At 41.5% G+C, this 25280-nt stretch overlaps 1 protein-coding gene across 2 annotated transcripts in view; it reads right to left on the bottom strand.

Moving 5' to 3' along the window:
- Window positions 1-24867, bottom strand: part of CFAP300 (cilia and flagella associated protein 300) — a 29994-nt gene extending 5127 nt beyond the window's left edge. The window contains exons 1-6 of one of the 2 annotated variants that reach the window (XM_039481602.1): window positions 24712-24867; window positions 22454-22535; window positions 21053-21125; window positions 10976-11142; window positions 9088-9260; window positions 798-864 (exon numbers count right to left, since the gene is read on the bottom strand). In XM_039481602.1, coding sequence (XP_039337536.1) covers window positions 798-864; window positions 9088-9260; window positions 10976-11142; window positions 21053-21125; window positions 22454-22531 — 558 coding nt within the window. In that variant the 5' untranslated portion in view covers window positions 22532-22535; window positions 24712-24867. The other variant, XM_039481592.1, reaches the window with a different exon arrangement.
- Window positions 24868-25280: the final 413 nt, after the last annotated feature.

Here is a 25280-nt window from a genome sequence, read left to right as displayed (position 1 = left end):
CCAGGGCTGCGGGCGCTGGTGTTCTCTGCCCCCAGCAGGCGCGGGGTCCACCTAGTGCCCAGCAGAGGAGAAAAGCCGGGGCCCCACACCTGCTGGGGACAGAGTACTCCGGAGCTGCAGGCTGCGGGCGCCTGTGTTCTCTGTCCTCCCGGCTTCTCTCTGCGCTGCCCAGAACTGGCGCCAAAAACAAAAACACCACTCCGACTCTGCAGAATGGACGGAATGCCACCCCATAGCATGTGCTGCCCCAGGTACGTGCTTGCTCCACTGGTGCCTGGAGCCGGCCCTGCATGTGAGTAATTGTTGGCGCCCGCCACACTCTTCTGGAAACATGAATGTGCTACTGGCCACAAAAAGGTTGGGGACCACTGCTCTAGCCCTTAGCTTCTACTGATTCTATCTTGAGTTTATATAGAATAACAGTATGATCTAGATGGCTGCACTGGGCTGGAATGTATTGCGTTGCATAGGCTCTTCTCTCTAGAGCTCTACACCTATATTCCTAGAAAGCCACAGGGCCCAAAATTTATTTTTTACTGAACAGAAAATGAAATGGTGCTCGTGCTCATTGGTGAAATGTTATTAAAGACTAGAACAAAGGTGACATCAGGAAAAGGGTTAATAAAAAGTAGTGTGCCTCAACAATCTCTTCAAATTAAATACTACATTTTATTTACACTTTTGTGTAATTTTCAAATCAATTTGATATTTTCATGTTGTATAATTAAACTTGAGAATGTGTTTTATGCCTAGCTCTTATGATGTATAGGTGCCATGGCAAGAAAGTTAATACTTACATATGCAGAAACTTTGAAGATAGTTGATGTAATAATTATTTCCTTTGTTTCAGGATCCTTTTGAACACTGAAATAGGGGGAAATAACCCATATTTAATACCAGCATCTACAAAATGACTAATAGACTTCTTTAATATTTACTAAATTAGTTGCAAGCTTTTACATTATATTCTTGCTCAAGTCTATGAAGGGAAATTTAGTGGCTAGGACTTGATCCATGTCATCTCAACCCTAGAAATGGTTGGATATTGCAACATGTTTATAGAAAGTATTGAATTCTTTTTTAAAAATTGGGGATAGTTTCTCCTTATTTCCATCCACTAAATTACAACTACATCAGAGAGTCACAGTAATGACTCCAAAGTTAAGGTTGTAAAACAATTTTAATTTTCATCACAGATGCACCTCTCTCTCTTAGCTAATTAATATTTTTACCTCATGTATTTTTTGAGTAGAAGAACTGCAGAGTAAAAAAGAGTGATTATCTTAAGGATGCAAAAAGCCAATAATCTTAACCAAGAGATGTGGATTTATAGTTGAAGTGGTTTATATATTTATTTAACACATTTTTCCAATAAGGAATGTTTTGTGCATAGCTATGAAAGGGTGTATCTATCCGGAGGGGTAATGTATTGTACAGGGGGGTGATTTTTAAAGTGCACTAATGTATTGCAGTCTACACAGAGCAATTAATATGCAAGACATTAATGAATGCACTTTAAAAGTCACACCCCGATAGAGCGCATTACCCCATTAGGGACACAAGCCCTAACTCAGGAGTGTTTTCTGTTTACTGCACCTTTACATTTCTCAACTACCAACCTATTTGTGTGAAGATGTCAATTTCCTCAGTTATAATATCTGCAGACATCGAAATGCTTTTATTCACCATTAAAGTTTTTCAAAATTACATCCTTTTCTCTCAATTTTATATTGACATATTTATCTTTACATTTCTTCAGAAATCAGATAATATAGCCTCTATCAATTTTCACTAATTCCACATAATTTTTATTTACATTCACTCATTATGGTGCACTTGAGTCTTGTAGATTCCATACTGCATACAGTTCTGAGAAGTGTGTTAACTCACAAAACGCCTTATCATGAAGAGGTTCAGTTTCTAAGATAGATTCTGCTAGAGTCTAACAACTAATTAGGCGAGTCAGACTTTAGGCATTAATACTTCTGTTCATGTTGTACACCACAACAGCACAGAACAGGCGGCCTTGGCAACCTGTCCTCTTTTACCAAAGCTTCTACTTATTGAAAAGAGAATGTGAACTAGACAAAAAACAAAACAAAAACCCAAACTGCTCCAATCAATACAATCTCTTTAACCAATAGGCACTTGGCTTCTTTTGGTTTGATGATATCATCTGTAGGATGGTGAAGTTGTCACTTGTGGACTATCATCAAATCTACATGCTGTGGACTGGGTCTCTCTTCTAGTACATGGCATTTTAGCAGAGATTCTTAAACTAAATCTTTTCAGATATTACAAATGTACCTGCAGGTCCTTCTAGTGTTAGTTGCTTTGTATGAAAATGTTCAGCAGCCTTTCACTTGTATGTTTCTTAATTCAAAAAAGGAAATTCTAGGTTACCAAAATAGATGGTGAAAAGGGGTGTTGTTTTTTGTTTTAAATGGGCTAGAAATTCAGAGGTATTTTCTGCTTCCTGTTGGTTTCCTGGAAGGAAATTATACTTTTCAGCTTCAGTGTTTGTTTGTAGTACATAATGCTTTGGAAGCACCTCTATTAAAACTCTTAGGTGTAAATTGTGACCCTATTGAAGTCAACGGGACCAGGATTTTACCTTATGCTCTGATATGTTCATGTGAAAACAAATCTAAGAGCCACAATTCATTTTTCCCTAAGAGTTTTAGGGAAAAATGACTAACCTTTTTAGATACAGTGATATTTGCAGTGATATTTGTCCAAATATCTGCATCTATTTTTCACACTTAATTGTTAAATTGGGAAACATCCATATTCCATAAATGGCTATATTAACCTAGATCTGTTCTCTTTTATAAAAAGGAGAAACCTCTTCACTGTTTCATACTTACTTTGAGCTCTAGTTATACCTCTATATCACCATTATATTATGTTTTCCACACACAAAAGAACAACATGCTTTCAGATAAATTTAGTTTAGATCAAGGAAAGGAACAACAATAAAAGAGCACATGAAATCTCCACAAGTGTGAGCACAGTGTGCAAGAAACTCTAACAGCTGCCATCTTAAAGTGAAATTACTCTCCAAAATGGAGATGGAAAACCTCATTAGGAATTTAAAGGTGCAGTCCACAGAAAATATTTATAAATTAGGAGACCATAACCATTAAATCTCACGATAAACTGTGTTTTAATTTTAATCAGGACATGTTGATTAGAGAGCATACTTAAAAAGATAATGAACAAAAGTATCTACATTATTTTTCACAGATATACTGAAGCAGTCATGTGACATGAAAGTCTTCAGGTAAACCTAATCAAAATAAGGAACGGATTGGAATCAAGCAGTAACTAGTTTCTGTAACAAATACACTGAAGCCCCCAGTACAGGGACTGCAATTCTGACAGACAAATGTGGGTCACACCAGGGTAGAGATCCTTGCATGCTATTCTTTCCCCCAACCCTGGGCGCACCTGTCACAGTCTGGTCCAAAAAAAATTATTTTGATCTACTAGAATTTAGTTTAAAAGTTGGAAGTGACAGAAGATCCAGCAGAGCTAGGCTTCTGAAATAAAGGTTTCCTATAAAAGTAAAAAGGCTTATGGAAGAGACATTACCAAGTTAGTGATTATTTTGAAAATCAGTAATTCCGTGTTTATAATCAATGTATGTAGAATTACTCTTTCGTGACATTTTAAAAGAAGAGACTTGTAATTAACTTAGAATACAGTAATACTGTTTGCTAAATCAGTTATTTATAACTCTTCTTTATATTTGTAATTTCCAGTGCTTAGTGGATCCTCTTATGAAGGGAAGAAATATTAATAAATTGACCTAAATTGTAAGTGATAAAATATTAAAAGGTTTGACATTTCCTTTTATTAAATAGCATTTTGTAATAATTTCAATTTTGGGTGGAATAGTGCTGGGACTCGCAGAGTTTATTAGGTACAGACTGTTGTAAGAAGGGGAGATAGGAAAAGATCATTAAAGAGCTGCCACTTCAGGTGTTAGGAGGGCTTTTCTGGAGATCTTTCAGCTTAGACTAAAGCACCTGTGTGTACACAAACTGAGTATTACAGAAACAACCTCAATAGATAGTGAGTGGGGGAGAAGAAGAAAATGAGATTAGTGATGTAAGGGGGGTCAAGATGATGTACAACTTTAAGGGAGAAGTTGAAGGGTTTGACACTAATGAGGGAGGAGCAAGGAAACCAGTGACAGGATTTAAAAAGAGGGTAATATTATCAGAGAGGGGTTTGAGGAAAACAGGGTTAGCAGCAGCATTTTGGATGAACTGCACATGAAAAGGAGACATCAGAAGGGAAAACATTATGTGTAATTCAGAAATATTGAAAAGGAAGAAGCAACAAATAAAACCCAGGAGAGAGAAGAAACAGAGAAGAGTCTAAAATGACATCATGGTAGCAACTTTGGTCATGGGATTAACAAAGATTTCAGTACCTATCAAGATGAAAGATATGGGCTAGATTGATAAAAGAACGTGGGCACCTAACTACCACCTTAGGTGCCTAAATCCCAGAATCAGGCCCCACTGGGATTCACAAAACCCACACTCAGCTGCCCTCAAACATGGTAGGAACCTAAACTCACTCAGCACCTAAATTTTGGCAGTAAAAAAATTCTCTAGGAGCCTATGTTTCTGTCTCTACATATGCACATTGCAGCCACACCAGGAATCTGGACACCTAACCCCAGAATGATTCACAAACCAGGGGAAGATAAGCATTCATCTACCTTACTTATCTGCAGGGCCCAATCTGTTAGGAAGCATGCTCAGAGCTCACCTACTGGATTGGGCCCCCCATAGATGCACAAAATAGCCAGGGAGGGATGAGGAGGAGTTGAAGCCCAGTGCTGAATCTGATCCACTGTGCATAAATAACAACAGAATAATTTTGTGTGTATGTGTAGACCCAGGATCCCCTGCGCCAATTGATTTTTTAATGGTATATCCACTATAGAAACGCTTCAACAGGAGACACTGAAGGAGCCCCTTTGCCCAGTGAATCCCTGTTCAAATCCCTTCTCCCCAAGTTGGTGAACTTGAACTAGGGGTCTCCCACATCCCAGGTGAGTACCCTACCCTCTGGGCTTTAAGTTATGAGGGAGGTCCAGCTAGTCTTCCTCCTGCTGCTTGCAAAAAACAAAACAAAACAAAAAACATAGGCACCTAACACCAAGAGAGGGTTTGCATCTCAGAATCCAAAGCACAGGGACGTCTCCCTGCAGCCTCTCTCTGAGAGGTGAGGCTTAGGACACACCCCTTGCCTTGGCATCTCCCTTTGGCTAGCTTTGGCAGGTAACCAGCTAGCATGCTGACTTTTGTGAATCCCATCCTGAGGTGCCTATTGCTTCCCATTCATTGCATATGGAGCCTAAGATGCTGAACTCAGGCTTTGTCAATCCCAGTTATTTTCTAGGCACTAGGCAAACCAGCTAGAAATAGTCCAAAAGTTCAGCTGTTTAGGTTCTACAGTGACCACCAACCTCTCCTCGGATGAAGAACTAAATGTTTGCATTGGAAAGGCTGCCACCACTTTTAGCAGATGAAAAGAACATGGAACAACTCAAAGCTTACCAAGACCAAATGCTAGTGTATCAAGCTTGCTTCCTAAGCATTCTCATGTATGGTGGGAAAACATGGACAACTTATGCTCATCAGGAGAAAAGGTTAAACAGTTTCCACCTATGCTGTTTACACCGCATACTCAAGATCAAATGGCAAGATAAAGTCACCAACACAGAGGTTCTTCAAAGGGCAAATTTACCAAGTGTGACAGCCCTGCTCAAGCAAAGATGATTGTGCTGGTGGACCATCTGAGTAGGTTGCAAGACTGAAGCATACCCAAGGACATGCTATACAGGGAGCTATCACAGGGAACAAGAACAACAGGATGTCCCAAGCTTCGCTATAAAGATATATGCAAAAAAGATATGAAGGAATTTGGAACTGATCCTGACCAATGGGAAATCTTGGCAACCAGTTTTTAAGGCCCAGCTTGACAAAGCCCTGGCTGGGATGGTTAGTTGGTGTTGGTCCTGCTTTGAGCAGGGGGTTGGACTAGATGACCTCCTGAGGTCTCTTCCAACCCTAATCTTCTATGATCGTAACAAGTGCCACTATCGTCTCCATCAGGGCATCAAAGTCCATGACAGGAGTAGCTCCTACAGCTTGAAAAGAAAAGAGCCCATAGGAAGCAACAGCTTCCAACCAAGATACATACATTTGCAATAACTGCCAAAGATCATGCAAATCTTGTATTGGACTATTCAGTCACATGAGGTGTTGCAAACCATCTACATTATAGGCTGCAATTCCCACTGTCTCTTGCAGGAAAAAGGATGCCAACAAAAGTTAAGGGTGGTGTTGCTGAGCATTAGCATATCTATGTTTTTTTGTGAATCTAGCCCCTGGAGTTCAGCTTTGGAAAGACTGAGTTTGAGATGGGAGTCCCGCTGCCAAAAGGTGATGCCTGACTGGCAACTGAAGAGGACAATGGCCACAGAGGTTATGGGCAGAGGGGAAAGTCAAGTAAGAAATAAAAGAAAAGAATAGGAAAAAAAGTCTTAACCTAGTGATGGTAGTTAGTGATCTTGGTTAGGACAGTTTTAGTGGAGTGGAGAAGGCAGACTGGAGGGATCAAGAAGAGAGAGTTGAAGGAGAGTAAGTAAAACGAGTAAACAGCATATTTTAGGACTTGGAAGACAGACAAAAGGAGAAACAGACAATTTCTGTTGTCCCTAAGGAAAGAAGCAAGAATGAAGGTAAGGGAATGAGAAAGCGCAAGGAAGACAATGAAACAGCAGGGGAATGGAGTCAAGGGAACAAGCTGAGGCTTTAAAGGGTAGATAGTACAAAAGTAAAAGTCAGATCGGCATGAAAGAAGAAGATAGAACTAGTGAAGGGGTGAAGCAATTTTGCCAAATAATTTATTGTTTTTAAAAGTTTGCAAGATCCTGGTCAGAGAAAGCTGTATATAAAAAGAGAAGCCAAGAAGAAGGTTTAAGGAGAGTTGAAGGTAAAGAAAATCCAGCTGGAGATAGCAGCCCAGGAGTGGCTCAGAGAGTAGAAGTAAAGCTGTCTAGAAGAAAGAAGGTAGTTGAGAGGCAAAAGGAATGAAGAGTGTGGAGGAACTAATTGTAGTCTTAGCACTTTGTCCAATGTCATTCAACAGCATGGGAACAGGAACAGCTGTAGTATAATGCAGAGAGTAAGCTAAGGCTGGGGATTAGAGCGGCAGACAGCATGTTGTGAGTGTGGAGTGAGGGAGGAGAAGATAAAGTTTCTGTTACTGTTAGCTCCTTTCTTGCCATGTTCAGTATTCCTGAGGTGCCTATTTGAATACTCTGTACAGTACTATGGAAACCATATAGCCAAGCACCACATCTACACTACTTAAGAAAACTGCTGGGATTAGTTGTGATACTGTAACTAGTTAAATAAACTTAATATGTAACACTATGTCCATGTTAAAAAGAATATGCAAAACAAACTTTAGAATAAAAATCTCTGTTTCAGTATCTTCCGTCTGTTAATCGGGTTGTTTCAATGGCAGAAACTGTCTTAACACTACTTCCCAATGAGAGCTCATTTTGATGATTTCAGTATTATAGAACTGAATCAGCGTGCCCATTGGAAAGTGCTGGACATGAGAAAGTTTTAAAATGGTTTAGAATGGAGGATGATTTAAACTTAGTCAACCAAAGTGGTTTACAAAAATATTTAAAACAAGAAAATTCCAACAGGAAAGTAAATTCTTCCAGTTTAAGGCCAGATACAGCAACCCTTATTCACAAGTGCCATGGAATTCAATGGAACTCCTTACTTACATGAATAAAGATTTCTTCTTCTGGCATTAGTGTCTAATTTATGGGCTGTGTGGCTAGTCTTGATTTTTAAAATTTTGCAGAATACATAACTCTGAACAAGATTTTTTAAATGGTCATTGTCAACCTATGATCTATCATTGACAAACAGAATAAGCAATAGTTAAAAAAAATTAAATTGATGTGAACACCAGGTGCTGATTCAGAAAATATGGATTAGTCTCAAGCAAAATAGACAAGCTCTTTCATTCTCCAAACCAGGCAAGAATGCTCACTTTAATCCATTATGTTAAGTTAAGAAGGACCAGATTCTTACCTTTATTAAGTAGTATTTACTCTGCAAAAGTCTCACTGATTTCATTATGAATATTTAAAGCATAGGGTACTACCAGCAGAATTAAGAGTGGCAAAAATCAAGACTTAAATATTTTATTCCAGGTGACTGTGAAAGAACCAACATTTCAACCCAAAGCACCTTGTTTGGGCCTGATTTATAAGACAAACAGAGCTTGATTTTGCAAGATGCTGAACCCTGGCCTCAATCCAGCAAAATTATTAAGCGTGCTTGTAGGGACATGAGTTGTCCCATTGACATGTTTTATATATCCTTTAGTGCTTAACTTCAGTGGGATTATTCACATCCTTAAAGTTAAGCATGTGCTTAAGAGTGTTGCTGGATCAGAGCCAAAGTGCTCAGCACCTTATAGGACTGAGTCCATAATGCAAAAATAAAAATTTCCATTAATATCATTTTAACAACTTTCAAACTAGCTACTTTGAATTGTGAAAGCTACATGCACCAGGGGATAGGAGATGACTCAGAAGTCTATTCTCCTAAGAGTAAAATGTTACGCTCAGAAAATAACAACTTTTATTAGGAACTTATATATTTCCACAATTGGTTGATGTGATTTTATATATTACAGTTGGAGCACTTAATCTGGTTTCAATGATATTCCCCATTTTCCTTATGTAGAATAATGACTGGAACCAATCAAATGGAAATAAACTATACAGCAAATATTTATAATGTGGCAAAAAGTTCCTTTATAAGAGAGTTGCCATTAAAACTGTATTATTTTGCTAGTGAAGCATTAATGTTCTGTTTCAATTTATCTTTGATCTTATCGCACAAAGTATATTCATAAGATTCAAAGAGCGTAATTTTCAAAATGTGCACATGCAATTCTATGCACAGCTGCACATGTAAAAATTTTTATGCATTTCTGAAAATCAGATTCTAAATGCAACAACCTTACCTTACAAGATCTTTATATAAAGCCTTTGTAGTTTCTAAGTATGGATCAAGCACATCTTCAAACTGACAGAGAGTTCCTCCAAGGCAAAGATGCTTAAAAAGACAGAAGAGAAACTCCTCACGATTTGACTGGCTGAATAAATCAAAATGGTCAGAATCTTCCAGAAGCAAAACCTGGAAAGGGGCAAGAAAAAAAGTGTCAATTTCATTTTCTAGTATGAAATTTTAAAAAATTAACAAATGCAGCTATTTTGTTGTATGTTAACCACAGAGACTGATCATTTAGGAATTTCCATTATTTACATATAAAATATGGGAAACTTTTTCACTCAGGCAGAAATCCTCACAGTGGATGTGATTTTCATTTACATGTTTTACATCTGAAAAACGCATTAATATAATCACAGAATCAATCGTAGGACTGGAAGGGACCTCGAGAGGTCATATAGTCCAGTCCCCACAAACTCCCTAGGCAATTTATTCCAGTGCTTAACTACCCTGACAGTTAGGAAGTTTTTCCTTATGTCCAACCTAAATTGCACTTACTACAATTTAAGCCCACTGCTTCTTGGCCTATCCTCAGAGGTTAAGCAGAACAATTTTTTCTCCCTCCTCCTGGTAACAACTTTTTATGTACTTGAAAACTGTTATCATGTCCCCTTTCAGTCTTCTCATCTCCAGACTAGACAAACTCAATTTTTTCAATCTCCCTCATAAATCATGTTTTTAGACCTTTCATCATTTTTGTTGCTCTTCTCTGGACTTTCTCCAATTTATCCACATCTTTCCTGAAATGTGGTGCTCAGAACTGGTCACAATACTCCAGTTGAGGCCTAATCAGCGCAGAGTAGAGTGCAAGAATTACTTCTTGTGTCTTGCTTACAACACTCCTGCTGATACATTCCAGCAGGGCCGGCTTTAGGAACTGCAGGGCCCGATTCAAATACCCGGCAGCAGTTCAGGTCTTTGGCGGCACTTCGGCAGCGGAGGGTCCTTCCTTCGCTCCGGGTTTTCCGCGGACCCCCGCTGCCAAAATGCCACTGAAGATCCGGAGCGAGTGAAGAACCCTCCGCTGCCGAAGTGCCGCTGAAGACCTGGACTGCCGCCGGGTGAGTAAAAAAAAATTAAAAAATTAAAAAGGCGCCTAAGGCACGGGGCCCTCTGAGGCGCAGGGCCCGATTCCGGGGAATCGGCCTAAAGCCGGGGAATCGGCCTAAAGCCGGCCCTGCATTCCAGAATGATGTTTGGTGTTTTTGCAACAGTGTTACACTGTTGAATCGTATTTAGCTTGAGATCCACCATCATCCCCAGATCTCTTTCTGTAGTACTCCTTTCTAGGCAGTCATTTCCCATTTTGTATGTGTACAATTGATTGTTCCTTCCTAAGTGGAGTACTTGGCATTTGTAGTTATTGTACTTCATCCTATTTACTTTAGACCATTTCTCCAGTTTGTTCAGATCATTTTGAATTTTAATCCTATCCTCCAAAGCACTTGCAACCCCTCCCAGCTTGGTATTGTCCACAAACTTTATAAGTGTACTTTCTCTTTCATTAGCTAAATAATTGATGAAGATATTGTACAGAACTGGACCCAGAACTGATCCCTGTGAGATGATTCCAACATGATTATGAACCACTGATAACTACTCTCTGGGAACTGTGAGCACAAATCTAAATAGTTGCATCTCTAACTTTCAGATTTGTGTTTAATGCTTTCCTATTCCAGGCAGTAGGGATAACTGTACAACATGCCAGTGAAACACCCATGCAAAATCTGAGAATTACTTAGCTGTATGCTTTGGGGACAGCCACAGGATGGCAAGAAGTGACTAGCAGTGACTGACAGAGGTATGAAAACCACTGAGAAATTCTTAAATGCTGTACTGACCTTTCTTAACTCATCTGAGATGGGAATGTCATCATAATAGTCATCATAACACTTAACAATATGGCCAGTTTCTCTAACAACTCCTTCAGAGTACAGTCGGTCAAAAAATGACATGGAAACTTGTGTACAGGGAACAACTATGGCTTCAATTTTTTTCACTTTGGTACCTGAAAGATGACAGAGCCTTCATTAACAGGGAAAACCTGAGGTGAATTACAGGATAACTTCCCCTTATTAAGGGTTCCACAAAAATTCAAGATACATTTTCACAAGTGAACACAGCATGCACATAATTACTCCAAACAAAACCATGCTGAGAAATTTGTAATATATGCAATTATGGCTAAAACAAACAAATACAATAAACCATATTTAGGAGCTAAACATTTTTAGAGGGAGAGACAAGTGTGCAAACAGCTGTAACATAGTCTTGTATTTAGACAAGTTTCAGCCCCATGCACTTTTTCCTGAATAAATAAAGACTGCCATGGACATTCTTGGACAAGATATATGGCAGCTACATGAGGAAGTATGTAGAGCTAGGTCCCATCCTGGAATGTTTTCTTCATCATGTCCAGCCTTAGAAGTTCTGAAGAGTCAACTCCAAATTTGAACAAACAAGGTGCAAAAGTCCCTAGCCACTACCAAGGTCCCACAAACTTAAAAATATGATGTTTAGCATTTATATTAATTGAAAGCTAATATGTCATTTCAGACATTTTACCATTAAAAAAATTCAAGACATTTTGAAATGTTTCTTAGCTTATAAAAGTGCCTTGAACTTTTTAAACCCACCACATATCATTGTCTCATTATCCTTTTATTCTAAGAGTGACACAAAAATCTATAAGACAAGAGGAAGTATTGAAGTTTGCCAGTGACCTCTTTGCATTCATAGGAAAAGGCAGAATACTTACCAGTAACTGGAATTTAGAATACAGTGCCTCTGCAGACCCACACCATAGTCACATACTACACTTAGAAAAAATAAATCAAAATCATACATACAAAATGGGGAATAACTACTTGGCTGTTAAAAAGAATCTGAGGCTTGTAATGGATCACAAATGGAACATGAGTGAAGAATGTGATGCAGTTGCAAAAAAGGCTAATATATTTCTGGAGTGTATTAGCAAAGTGTCATATGTACAACACAGGAGGTAATTGTTCCACTCTACTGCTCATGCCTACAGTGTCCACTTCTGGGTCTCACATTTAGGAAAGATGTGGATAAACTAGAGAGAGTACAGAGGAGAGCAACAAACATGAAAGAGGTTTAGAAAACCTGACCTATGATGAAAGGTTAAAAAACTGTGCATGTTTACTCTCAAGAAAAGAAGACATGGCAGGACAACTCCCACCTTTTCATGTTCTCTGTATGTGTATACATATCTCCTTACTATATGTTCCATTCTATGCATCCGATGAAGTGGGCTGTAGCCCATGAAAGCTTATGCTCAAATACATTTCCACTGAGTTTCCATCTTTTCTCCTTCATGAATTGCCTCTGCAGATCCCTGCCACAGGGAATTAACCAGCAGAATCATAATCTAGGAAGGCTATGGACTGTAAAGTTAAACATAATTAGGTAGTGCCCTATACAATTGAATTGAGGATCTGAACTAGCTGGAGTCAGAATCTCCAGCATCACCAGAGAATAATCAAATGCTTTGTGAAGTTGTGAAATTCACTCCAAGTACAACATGGCAAATTTTAAGAATAAAAGACATTCCAAAAAGAGGCAATAAACACTGACACTTCTAACAGAATACACTTTTAATATATCTAATAATGGTCCTCCATCCTGATCATAATACTTGCAAAGTATGGCCCATTTAGAAAGACTGACCCAAAAGGACATTTCCCTTGGGTTTCTCCTCATAAATTATATGGAAGATTTATGAAAAGATTTATTTTTTTCCAAACAGTAACCAAGTCCCTTTTTAACATTTAACCCAGAGATCGGCAACTCTGGCACGCAGCTCGCCAGGGTAAGCACCCTGGCGAGCCGGGCCAGTTTGTTTACCTGCTGCGTCTTCAGGCTCAGCCAATTGCGGCTCCCACTGGCCGCGGTTTGCTGTCCCAGGCCAATGGGGGCTGCGGGAAGCAGCACGGGCTGAGGGATGTGCTGGCTGCCACTTCCTGCAGCCCCCATTGGCCTGGGGCTGCGAATCACAGCCAGTGGGAGCCACTATCGGCCGAACCTGCAAACGCAGCAGGTAAACAAACCGGCCCAGCCCGACAGGCGGGCCGCATGCCAAAGGTTGCTAATCCCTGATCTAACCTATTGAAATTCACCTCACTTACCAGATCATCATACAATTTCTTTTGTATTTTTTCTCTATGTGAAAATTGTTAACACTTAGGCAAAAGTTTGGCATGAGATTTCACAATCACCTTATCGGAACAGGGAGCAAGGAACATCAGCTTTAAAATTTGCAACTTCTTTCAAGAGAAAAAGTGTAGAAGACATCACTCTGGTAAGAATCAAAATTCAAATCCAGGGGCTGAGATTTCACAAGTCACTGAGAATAAGTGTAATAGACCTAACCCCTTCTTCCACCCCCCCCCGCAAAAAAAACCAACCTCCCCCTTTTTATTTCCCATTTCAACTCCCATTTTGGAGTCAATAGGAGTCTTTCAAATGAAATTAACAATAGCTGAATCAGGCCTCTAATTAGATGCAGTGAGACTGAAGAACCAAAAACTGATATGTGGTAGGCAGAATTGGATGCTAAATGACTACATATATAAAAGTAAACCTGCATTTTTTCAAAAATAAGCTTAAACATAGGGAATGGAACAAGTCTTTGTATCTCCAAATTGTTAGACCATAGAAAAAAAATGTCTACTCCAAAATATATAGAATCATAGAAATGTAGGGTTGGAAGGGACCTGAAGAGGTCGTTCTAGTCCATCCCCTCACACTAAGGCAGGATTAAGTACTGTTTACTCGTTTATAAGCCAAATTTTTTTAGTAAAAAAGGGAAGCACCAGAGAAGGGGGTCGGCTTATGAACGGGTATATAGAGGGAGAGGTGGGACACAGCCCCTTCCCCCAACAGAGGGAGCAAGGAGAGGCAGCACAGCCAGAAAGCCAGAGTCTTTCCGCTTCTGGCTACGCTGCTCTTCCCGCAGCCTCCAAAGCAGCTGCAGCTCTGGGGCTGGCAGGCTGCAGCTCTGGGGCTGGCAGGCTGCAGCCATGCCATTCGGCCCCGCCCCTCAGAGCAGGCTGTGGCTATGCCACTGGAGCACGCTGCGGCCGTGCCGCCCGGCCCAGCACATTGGAACATGCTGTGGCTGTGCCGCCCAGTCTGGCCCGCCGGAGCAGACTGCGGCCGTGCTGCCCAGCCTGCTGGAGCAGCTCCAGCCAGGTCAGAGACATCCTCCCCTGGCCCTCCCCAGATAAGGTGGGAAAGGATGGGATGGGTCCCGGGCTAGGGTTGAGGTCATGTGGGGGGTGGTCACAGGGGTTACTCCCCTGACCCCCAGCTTCTCCCCCCCAAAAAATTTCCCCACCAGTTGCTCTCCTGGCCTGTCACAGTAAGCAGCTGGCGCGCCGGGACACTTTGTTTACGTAGGTTTACCTCCGTGCCTGCGGACGCTCAAGGTAAACAAACATCTCGGCCCACCAGCGGCTTATCCTCATGGCCCGAGAGCCAAAGCTTGCTGAACCCTGAATTATAGGGTCAGCTTATGAACGGGTTATAAAAATTTTCCATTTTTACTTATCCATCTTGGGGGGGGTCAGGTTATAAATAAAACAACTTATGATTGACTATATATGGTATATCTAAGGCCATCCCTAACAGGTGTATGTCTAACCTGTTCTTTAAAATCTCTAATGTCTAACCTGTTCTTTAAAATCTCTAATGACTGGGATTCCACAACCTCCCTAGGTAACTTGTTTCAGAGGTTAACTATCCTCACAGTTAGAAACTTTTGCTTATTACCCAATCTGTATCTCCCTTGCTGCAAACTAAGCCAATTATTTCTCATCCTATCCTTGGTGGACATGAAGAACAATTGATCACTGTCCTTTTTATAACAATATTTTACATATTTGAAGACTTCCATATATGACTTCCTCACAGTCTCCTGAAATCCAGGAAAAGTTTTCTAAGCTTGTCAGAAAGACCATAGATATTCATCCCCTAGGCATTCAGAAACCAAACTGACAATGGTAGGTGACGAGATTAAAGACTGTAATGGAATCTCCTTTCCTTTTGAGATATGAGATCTGGAACTAATTGGAGAGACTCAGAATTGCCTGGACAGGACTAACCAATCTGAATACCATCCCAACAAACATCAACAGAATGGGGAGAGATGGTCTTCTGCTAACTTTGGGGGTGGGAAACAAAAAAACAGGTATAGTATGGGGGCAGGGCCTTTTTTAGTCTACAGTTCTGGGACATTTGTATAGTAGAGTACCACAAGTAGCTTTACTTCTGCCAGCAGCATTGAATCTCATCAGCATGGGGTACATCTTCTAAAGTGGGGATCCACAGAGATCAAGAACTGGATGTATGAAATATATCTACCACATCCTAAATGCTCATTCTTAATTTTTAAATAAGAAAACTGATAATCAGATAACCCCAACTAAAAGCCTTCATAAGACTTTTTTTTAAGAGAACATCCAGCACATATGACCAATATTTGAGGTTTGTTTTTGTGTACTGGTGTGCATTGAGGTTTTCAGTGCAAATTACTATTTATAAAAACATGTGATTTGAAACTTAAGTAAAACCATGTATTCAGTGCTTATGTTAGGGTTAAACTGGAACTATTTTAAAAACCGAGGGTCACAGTGATATTTTGTGGGTTCAAATGACATGTAAAAACCATTTCAGTGAATGAAAATTGCAGTAGTGGTTTATATTGATAACTTTTCTAATTTTAGATTGTCTCTCACAGATTTCAAAAACACAGGGTCTATAGATGACTGTCATTAGAGCTTGAAAAATCCATTTTGTGTGGGGCAACTGGGAATTTGTCCCAGGCAAATACTGCCAGCTTCTGCAGAATTAAAGCTTTTATTTAAAAAACAAACAAAACCCCAACAGGTTTTTCTAGTCCTTTGAAGATAATTCTGCATATGTGAATTGAGTTTGAACAGATGCAGTGCTGTCTCTTTAAGTCTGTTGACAGACATGTGCAGTGCCACTACTACTACAAAGTGAAAGCTGCTGGTTAGTTTTCACTGCTGCTATTCAGAATTTGTGGGCAGCAGTGAAATTGACAAGAATCAGATCAATTTGACTTTGCTGCTACTGCTTAGAAAAGCTAGGAGCAGTAGACAGGCAATGGGGACAAGAGCTATTTAGAGAGTGGGAAAGGGTAGAAATACTCCCATTAAAGCAGCCAGGAGACTGGCATGAGAGGGGGAACAGAAGAGAGAAAAAATATTTATCTTACTTTGCAGCCAAAAAGGGCAGGAGAGGGGAGATTCCAATTAAACTGACACCTCAAATGTTAGTTGGAGGCTGATATGGAAGATAGAGTTCCTAAGCAGACTCCTAGGACAGCATCCTAATAGGAATCCCAGCAGCTACCACTTTACCAGCTGCTGGGGAGTGATGATTAAGCAATCTATTTGCAAACATCTAGAAGATAATAAGGTGATACCTAACAGTCAGTATGGATTTGTGAAAAACAAATCATGTCAAACCAACCTGATAGTTTTGTTTGACAGGGTAACAAGCCTGGTGGATAAGGGGGAAGCAGCAGACATGGTATATCTTAATTTTAGAAAGCTTTTGATACTGTTTCACATGACCGTCTCATAAATAAACTAGGGAAATGGAACCTAGATGGAGCTACTATAAGGTGGGTGCAAAACTCTGGTTGGAAAACCGTTCCCAGAGAGTAGTTATCAGTGGTTCACAGTCATGCTGGACGGGCATAATGAGTGGGGTCCTGCAAGGATCAGTTCTGGGTCCAGTTCTGTTCAATATCTTTATCAATGATTTAAATAATGGCATAGAGAGTACACTTATAAAGTTTGTGGACGATACCAAGCTGGGAGGGGTTGCAAGTGCTTTGGAGGATAGCATTAAAATTCAAAATGATCTGGACAAACTGGAGAAATGCTTTCAAGTAAATAGGATGAAATTCAATAAGGACAAATGCAAAGTACTCCATTTAGGAAGGAGCAACCAATTACATACATACAAAATGGGAAATGACTGCCTAGGAAGGAGTACTGCAGAAAGGGATCTGGGGGTCATAGTGGACCACAAGCTAAATATGAGTCAACAGTGTAACACTGTTGCAATAAATGCAAACATCATTCTGGGATGTATTAGAAGGACACGAGAAGTAATTCATCCGCTGTACTCTTCTCTGATTAGGCCTCAACTGGAGTATTGTGTTCAATTCTGGGCACCACATTTCAGAAAGGATGTGGACAAAGTGGAGAAAGTCCAGAGAAGAGCAACAAAAATGATTAAAGGTCTAGAAAACATGACTTATGAGGGAAGATTGAAAAAAATGGTTTTGTTTAGTCTGGAAAAGAGAAGACTGAGAGGGGACATGATAACAGTTTTCAAGTATATAAAAGGTTGTTACAAGGAGGAAGACGAAAAAATGTTTTTCTTAATCTTTGAGGATAGGACAAGAAGCAATGGGCTTAAATTGCAGCAAGGGAGGTTTAGGTTGGACATTAGGAAAAACTTCCTAACTGTCAGGGTGGTTAATCACTGGAATAAATTGCCTAGGGAGGTTATCGAATCTCCATCATTGGAAACTTTTAAGAGCAGGTTAGACATACACCTTTCAGGAATGGTCTAGATAATTAGTCCTGCCATGAGTGCAAGGGACTGGACTCAATGACCTTTCAAGATCCCTTCCAGTTCTACGAGATAGGTGTCTCTCTCTCTCTCTCTCTCTCTATATATATATATAGAAAAACAGGGTAGCTAGTGCTGAAGATCTGCAAATTTGACTAAGAGAATGCTAGAAGATCATCAGCTTGTGTTTTCTTACTATACTTTTCAGAAAAAAATGTACATGAAAACTAAGGGAAAAAAATGAGCCCACATACTTAACCAAAAAAGGTAAGCAGAGAGAGGGAAGGCAGGTTTTAAAGGGTAAAATGTGATGGAGTATACTGGCCATTCAGTGTTCAGAGAGCAAACACTTCTGGTTCATGGAAGGAAAATGCAGTATTTCTGTGCTTACCACACCAAGATGTGTTCAGCACCAGCAGGAGTTAAAAAGCCAGGATGCTTGGCAGGTGACCCTTTGACCCCAGCAGGAGGTATGTAACCTGCTGACCTTCCCTGAGAAGGGGGCTGGAAAGTCACACAGGCAAGACAGATAACTTAAGAACTCTTGCCCAAAGCAGGAGAGGGAAGATTACCTTGATTTGGTCTATTATATTTTATTTTGCTTGCTATAGTTTGATGACTGGGAAAGAGACAACTAGCAGGGCTGAGTTGTTTAAAGGCCACATACAGTATCCTAGGAAGATGAAACTTTGCAGATAACAAGGCAGAGTGTCTGGTGTCAAAGTATAATGGGGAACTTCCCGGCCCATTCCACAGAGAGCAGGAATGGAGACACACACACACACAGAGTAACTACATGCATGCACGCACATGTAATACCAACAGACCCCAGTCGTCAGCAGGCGGGATCAAACCAGGGTGACTACTGGAGCTTAGTGCATGAGCCTCTACCACATGAGCTACAAGCCAACTGGCTGTTAGCTAAGGCTGTAGAGCAGACTCATTTTCTCTCTCTCGCTGCCCCTCCCCCCAATGGGATAGAACACCACACCCAGGAGATGTGTGGATTAGACACGCACACACAAACACACACACAGAGTAACTGCAGCCAAACCAAGTCGCAGAGTGCAAATTCTTGAGGGATAACACCTTTGTGTTCCAAAAACACAGAGCCATTGCTCTGATACCAATAGGATTCAGACCTTATAAATACCTAATTTAGACACAAAATTCTACTGTATTACCATTTGCATTTCCTTGTGGTGCTTTTACAATCTCTTATATATGGCTGTATATATTATAGGATTTTGTCCTGCACTCATGTTTCATTTCCTTTTTGATTATGCTCCTTTAAGGTCTTGTCTATGTTATAACACTTAGCTGAGTCTGTGACTAGTTAGTGACAGGGCACAAGGTAATTAACCATGAGTTTAACCTTGTGTCACTTTTACAACTGGCACAGCCTACCACATGGCTTTCGTCCAACAGCTAGGTCATGCTTATATTATTCTGTAGACAGGGCCCCCAACAGTGCTCATGTAACCATGTTAGTTCTACCTTAATCACAGTTAACTCATGCGATTAACTCAAAAATATTGTGATTAAAAAAATTAATCGCAATTAATCACAGTTTTAATCACACTGTTAAACAACAGAATACCAACTGAAATTTGGCATGCTTCTATGCTGATGACTCGTTAAATAAATATCGCATTAATTAAATTTGTGACTGGCCTCCTTGGGGAGAATAGTATGTCTCCTGCTCTCTTTTACCCGCATTCTGCGATACATTTCATGTTATAGCAGTCTCAGATGATGACCCCCATATATGTTCATTTAAAGAACACTTTCACTGCAGATTTGACAAAATGCAAAGAAGGTACCAATGTGAGATTTCTAAAAATAGCTACAGCACTCGAAACAAGGTTTAAGAATCTGAAGTGCCTTCCAAAATCTGAGAGGGATGAGGTGTGGAGCATGCTTACAGAAGTCTTAAAAGAGCAACACTCCGATGTGGAAACTACAGAACCCAAACCACCAAAAAAGAAAATCAACTTTCTGCTGGTGGCATCTGACTCAGATGATAAAAGTGAACACGCATTGGTCTGCACTGTTTTGGATTGTTATCGAGCAGAACCTATCATTGGCATGGATGCATGTCTTCTAGAATGGTGGTTGAAGCATGAAGGGACATGAATCTTTAATGCATCTGGCACGTAAATATCTTGTCATGCCGGCTACAACAGTGCTATGTGAACACATGTTCTCACTTCCAGGTGACACTGTAAACAAGAACCGGGAAGCGTTATCTCCTGCAAATGTAAACAAACGTATTTGTCTGAGTGACTGAAAAAAAAATATAGATCTGAATGGTGTAGCTCTTTTCTAAAACTACATTGTTGTTGTTTTGAAAAGTTTTTTTTTTTTTTTTTTTTATTCTTAAGTTTGTAAGTTTCATTCATGATATAGAGATATTACAGTACTTGTATGAGATTGAAAATTGAAAAATATTTTTTTTTTTTTTTTTTATTTATTTATATAAAATATAAATAAAAATAAAAGTGTACACTGTACACTGTGTGTTTGTTTTTTTAATAATTGAAAATATGAAAAAATAGAAAAAATCCAAAAAAAAATATTAAAATATTATTCTATTATTGTTTAACAGTGTGATTAATCACAATTAATTTTTTTTAACACATTTAATTTTTTTTAATTTTTTTTTTAAGCCCTAAGCAAGCAACAAGAAAGAGTCCTGTGGCACCTGTGTATATCTGTTATGTTAGTCTATCTATAAGGTGCTTTAGGACTCTTTACAGCTCAACAGATCACACAACATACACCTGCTAGTTAGTAGTTCTCCCAGTTCCTCCTCTCCTCCAAATCCTCTTGCAATTCAACTCTCTCTATCTGCCTCTCTCTCTGACTTCTGGACACTAGACTGGTGTTGAGGTGATTACGTGATTACAGACACACTTGTGTGTTGTTGTGTTGTTGTGGACAGTGTAAACAAGTCAGCAGTCGATTTACATAAAACACAGTTTTACTTGTAATATACATGGGACCCGAGTCTCCTTTATTATTAAAGAAATGGGCTAGCCTTAAACATCAATGAGGAAGTTTCCCTTTAACTGTGACAATTTAATGAAAGAAATTAGATTAATGGCCCTTAGCAACGGTTTAAAGGAAGGAGATTCCTTTAAATGATCTTCTGCTGCAAATTTTATTTCATGAGGGTGAAGGTACAGATCTGAATCGTGTCATTGTTACAAAACATTAACTGGAGAAAATATAGTTACCACAGAGAAAGATTTAAAAGACTGACTTATTCTAAATTTATTTACCTAGTGTAGTCCACTGTCCAGAAGCTGTAAGCAATTTCAAATTGGCGCTAACATTTGGATCATTAAAAAATGCCTAAAATTTCAAATTAAAAATGAAAAGTTAACAAAATGAGATTCATAATATCAACCAAAGCAATAAATTTCTATGACAAATTTTAGGGCCCAATAAATAAGTGGCTTCAGTATGACCTCTGAGTTTGCATACCCAAAAATTACATCCCCAAGTTTATGCCTCTGCAATTTTGACTAAACACTTTTTTTTTAAAAATATACCCACAAAGGTATTTGTGTAAGTAAATTTGAGGTTTTCAGTCTGCAAAACATCGGCTGCCCCAAACTATGCCTGCAGCTTGGTCTGATTAATTTTAAGTGCATTACAAAGTTTTGTAGAATAGGGAATTATCAGGATGCTTTTTTCTGCAGCATAATCAAAATCCATACATAATTTGCATACTTTCTGCAAACCAAAGTTAGAAAAATAAACCACAAATTACTATATGTAATCTCTACAATCAAACTAATTTATCATTTTACCTCTAAAAAAAAGTGTTAAGGAGGCAGTAGATGTGTCTTTAATAAGTCTTCAGTCAATTAAGATGTAGAATAATCCCAGAGGGAGCTCAGCTGCTTAGCTACATTTCTGAATAGAGTTTTTCTTTTATGTTAGCACCTGATTGTGAATTAATCTCCAAGAAAAATCAGCTGACGTTGTCAAATGTCTATTCAACAAATAAGAGAGGAAACCAACCTACTTTTACACTAAACAGATGCATTCTCACTACTAAATCAAATGACTTCACAGAGATGAATATATCCTCTTTTATACACAAGGAAATTGAGGAACACAGAGGTTAAAGACAAAGGGCCTAATATTCAGAAATGCTAAGCATCTATAAGACCAATTGAAGTCAACAAGAACTGCAGGTTCTCAGCACCTCTGAAAACATGGCCTCACTTCTTCAGACTTCTAAATGCATATGCACGTCTAGCTTGTGCATATAATTACTGTGATTGAGCAGCTGATTGCATTAACTGCTTATTCACATGCATTTCTGAAAATCTAGGCCTATGTGACTTTCTCCCAAACATCAACGGAGAACTAAAGGCAGCCAGGACCAGAACCAACCAGAGTCCCATTCTTTAGCTCTCATGTTACTTCACTGGACCAACAGAGAAATGTTAACATTGTCTGTAAAATACTGTCATAGTATTACACAGCTCACCAAAAATATGAGCACCCCACCCGCAATCCACCCATTATCAAAGTTACGGTGACTGTTCGCCACTTGTAAAAGCATAATATAGCAGATATAATGGGAAAGTTTAAGTGTTATTCCAGAACAAAAAAAAGTTACAGTTCCTTTAAAAAGGAACCATTAAATCTGATAGATTTATAACTACCTTAACAAATTCATCCTTTTGATAGGTCTTAAAATGTTGGTCAAAACTGAATGCTTGCACGATGATTCTGCCATGCATGGACCTGAAACCCAGAACATGGTAAGTAATAATATTAAAAAACATACACACTGGACACATCCCTTTAGAATATATCAGCAGTTGAAAATTGTCTAGATATTTACTAGCCCTGGCACAAAAACCACACACTCACCCTTTCATGACAACTGTTGATAATTATTTTTTTCATTATATTTTATTCATCTGTCCAATAGATTAAAAAATTACTCTTCTAGGGCAAGAAGAATTTTGCAAGGCTGATATCTATATTATTTTATTTAAAACAACAGCAATTAACTTTGCTTCAGGAACTGTCCTCCAAACAGCTCTTTACATGCCAGAAAAACACTGAAAAGATCTGCAGTAAGTCAAGCTCTGGACTCACCACAGTTTTACTGCAAAACAAGGTTGATGTTAATTAGGGTTGCCAACTTTCTGATCACACAAACCAAACACCCCTGCCCCACACCTTCCCTGAGGCCCCACACCTTCCCTTTCCCCAAGTGCTGGCCCTGCCCCCCTCACTCCATCACCCCACCCTCATTCACTTTCACCAGGCTGGGGCAAGAGTTAGGGTACGGAAGGCGGGTGAGGGCTCCGGGCTGGGACCAGAGAGGAGGGGCTTGGGGTGCAGGAGGAGGCTCTGGGCTGGGGTACAGGGGTGCAGGCTCTGGGAGTGAGATTGGGTGTGGGAGGGGACTCTGGGCTGGGGCAGGAGGTTGGGGTGCAGGAGGTGGTGTGGGATCCCAGGGGCACTTCCCGTGGCTCCCAGAAAGTGGCTGCCAGGTCCCTGCAGCCCCTAGGTGCATGGGAGGCCAGGGAGGCTCTGCGTGCTGCCCTCTCCCCCAGTGCCAGCTCCACAGCTCCCATTAGTCGTGGTTCCTGGCCAATGGAAGTTGCGGGCCACAACTCGGGGTGGGGGCAGCATGTGGCTCTTCCCTGCATGTAGGGGCCGCGGGGACCTCGCAGCCGCTTCCAGGAGCTGTGGGGAGCCTGCCTTAACCCCACTGCTTCACCAACTGGACTTTTAAAGGCCTAGTCAGCGGTGCTGCCCAAAGCCTTCAGGGTCCTCTTCGACAGGGCATTATGGTTGAAAACTGGACACCTGGCAACCCTAATGTTAATCCGTATACCAAGGGAAAGTGTAACATCAATTATCAGAGAGGTAGCCGTGTTAGTCTGGATCTGTAAAAGCAGCAAAGAATCCTGTGGCACCTTATAGACTAACAGACGTTTTTGGAGCATGAGCTTTCGTGGGTGAATACCCACTTCTTCGGATGCATCAATAACCTCTTCATCCTCCTCAGGGCCGCCCAGAGGATTCCGGGGGCCCGGGGTCTTCGGCGGCGGGAGGCCCTTCCGTTCCGGGACCCGCCACCAAAGTGCCCCAAAGACCCACGGCGGGGACTCCCCTCCGCCGAATTACCGCCGAAGCGGGACCCGCCGCCGAAGTGCAGCCCCCACTTCAGAGCACTTCAGCAGCGGGTCCCGAACGGAAGGACCCCGCCGCCGAAGTACCCCCGACGACCGGGCTGCACTCCGGCGGCGGGGCCTGCTTCGGCTGTAATTCGGCGGCGCGGGGTCCTTCTATCCCGGAGAGGAAGGATCCCCCACCAGCGAAGACCGGGAGCGAAGAAGCTCCGGGGCCCCGGGCCCCGCGAGAGTTTTCCGGGGCCCCCGGAGTGAGTGAAGGACCCCGCTCCAGGGGCCCCTGCTGGGCCCGGGGTAAATTGCCCCATTTGCCCCCCCCTCTGGGCGGCCCTGATCCTCCTTCCCAGCAGATCCCAGCCTCTCCTGCCCCACAGCGCTCCCCCTTCTCTCCCCTCCCAGCAGATCCCAGCCCCTCCTGCCCTGCAGCCCTCCCCCTCCCAGCAGAGCCCAGCCACTCCCGCCTTGCAGCCCGCCCCCTCCCCGCAGAGCCCAGCCACTCCCGCCTTGCAGCCCTCCCCCTCCCAGCAGATCCCAGCCACTCCCGCCTTGCAGCCCGCCCCCTCCCAGCAGACCCCAGCCCCCTGCGGGCCCTCCCCAACCCCGCCATCTCCCTTCCACCATTTGCGGAGCCGGCCCTGCGTGTCCCTGCTCTCCAGGGAGGGGAGGGTTTTCTGGGGGAGATGGCGGAAAGCGAAGCGCCGCTCCGACCCTTCATCCCCGGCAGACATGGTCCTCCGCTAGACGCCGCATTGGTTACCATGGAAACTCACCCAGGCCGTGGTGCTCTGGTTTTCAGCTTCCCCCCGGGTGCTCTGCCGCGCTGACAATGGTTCCGCCGCCTCAAGGGGCCGCCCTAGCTTCCACTGCACCTTGCGGCTAGGAAGGGAGGCTCTTGAGCCGGCTCAGCTTCCTGCTCTCCCTGCTTCTTAGGCTGAGCGCGCTGAGATCCCCCCCACCCCCCTTCCTTGGCTCGCTCTGTCTGCAAGCACACACAGTGCTGTGATTCAGTACCACTAGGCAGCTGCCCCCAAGAGGTCAGCAGGCACCTGGCCGGCTGGACCAGGCTTCCAGCCCTAGTTGGAGCTTCCCCAGCCAAGCCCTGGGCACGGTATTGGCAACCCCCAGCCTTTCAAAATACGGAGTCAAGCCCCCCCTTATCATGAGACTGTTGTGCAAATGACTCACTCTGGCTGCTTGGCCTTGTGGTGTCTGAGCCACCTGGCTGCACTGAGGTCACCTCAAGTTTTTCCTTGCAACCATAAAAGCTAGTTGAAGCTTTTTATCCCCAGACTCCAGGAACTGGGGCTAAAGGAAAACATCAGCTATCCTGAGAGTTGGC

The sequence above is a fragment of the Mauremys reevesii genome, linkage group 1 (genome assembly GCF_016161935.1).
Source record: "Mauremys reevesii isolate NIE-2019 linkage group 1, ASM1616193v1, whole genome shotgun sequence".
Lineage (NCBI taxonomy): Eukaryota > Metazoa > Chordata > Testudines > Geoemydidae > Mauremys > Mauremys reevesii.
This window is presented reverse-complemented; position numbering and strand designations above follow the sequence as displayed.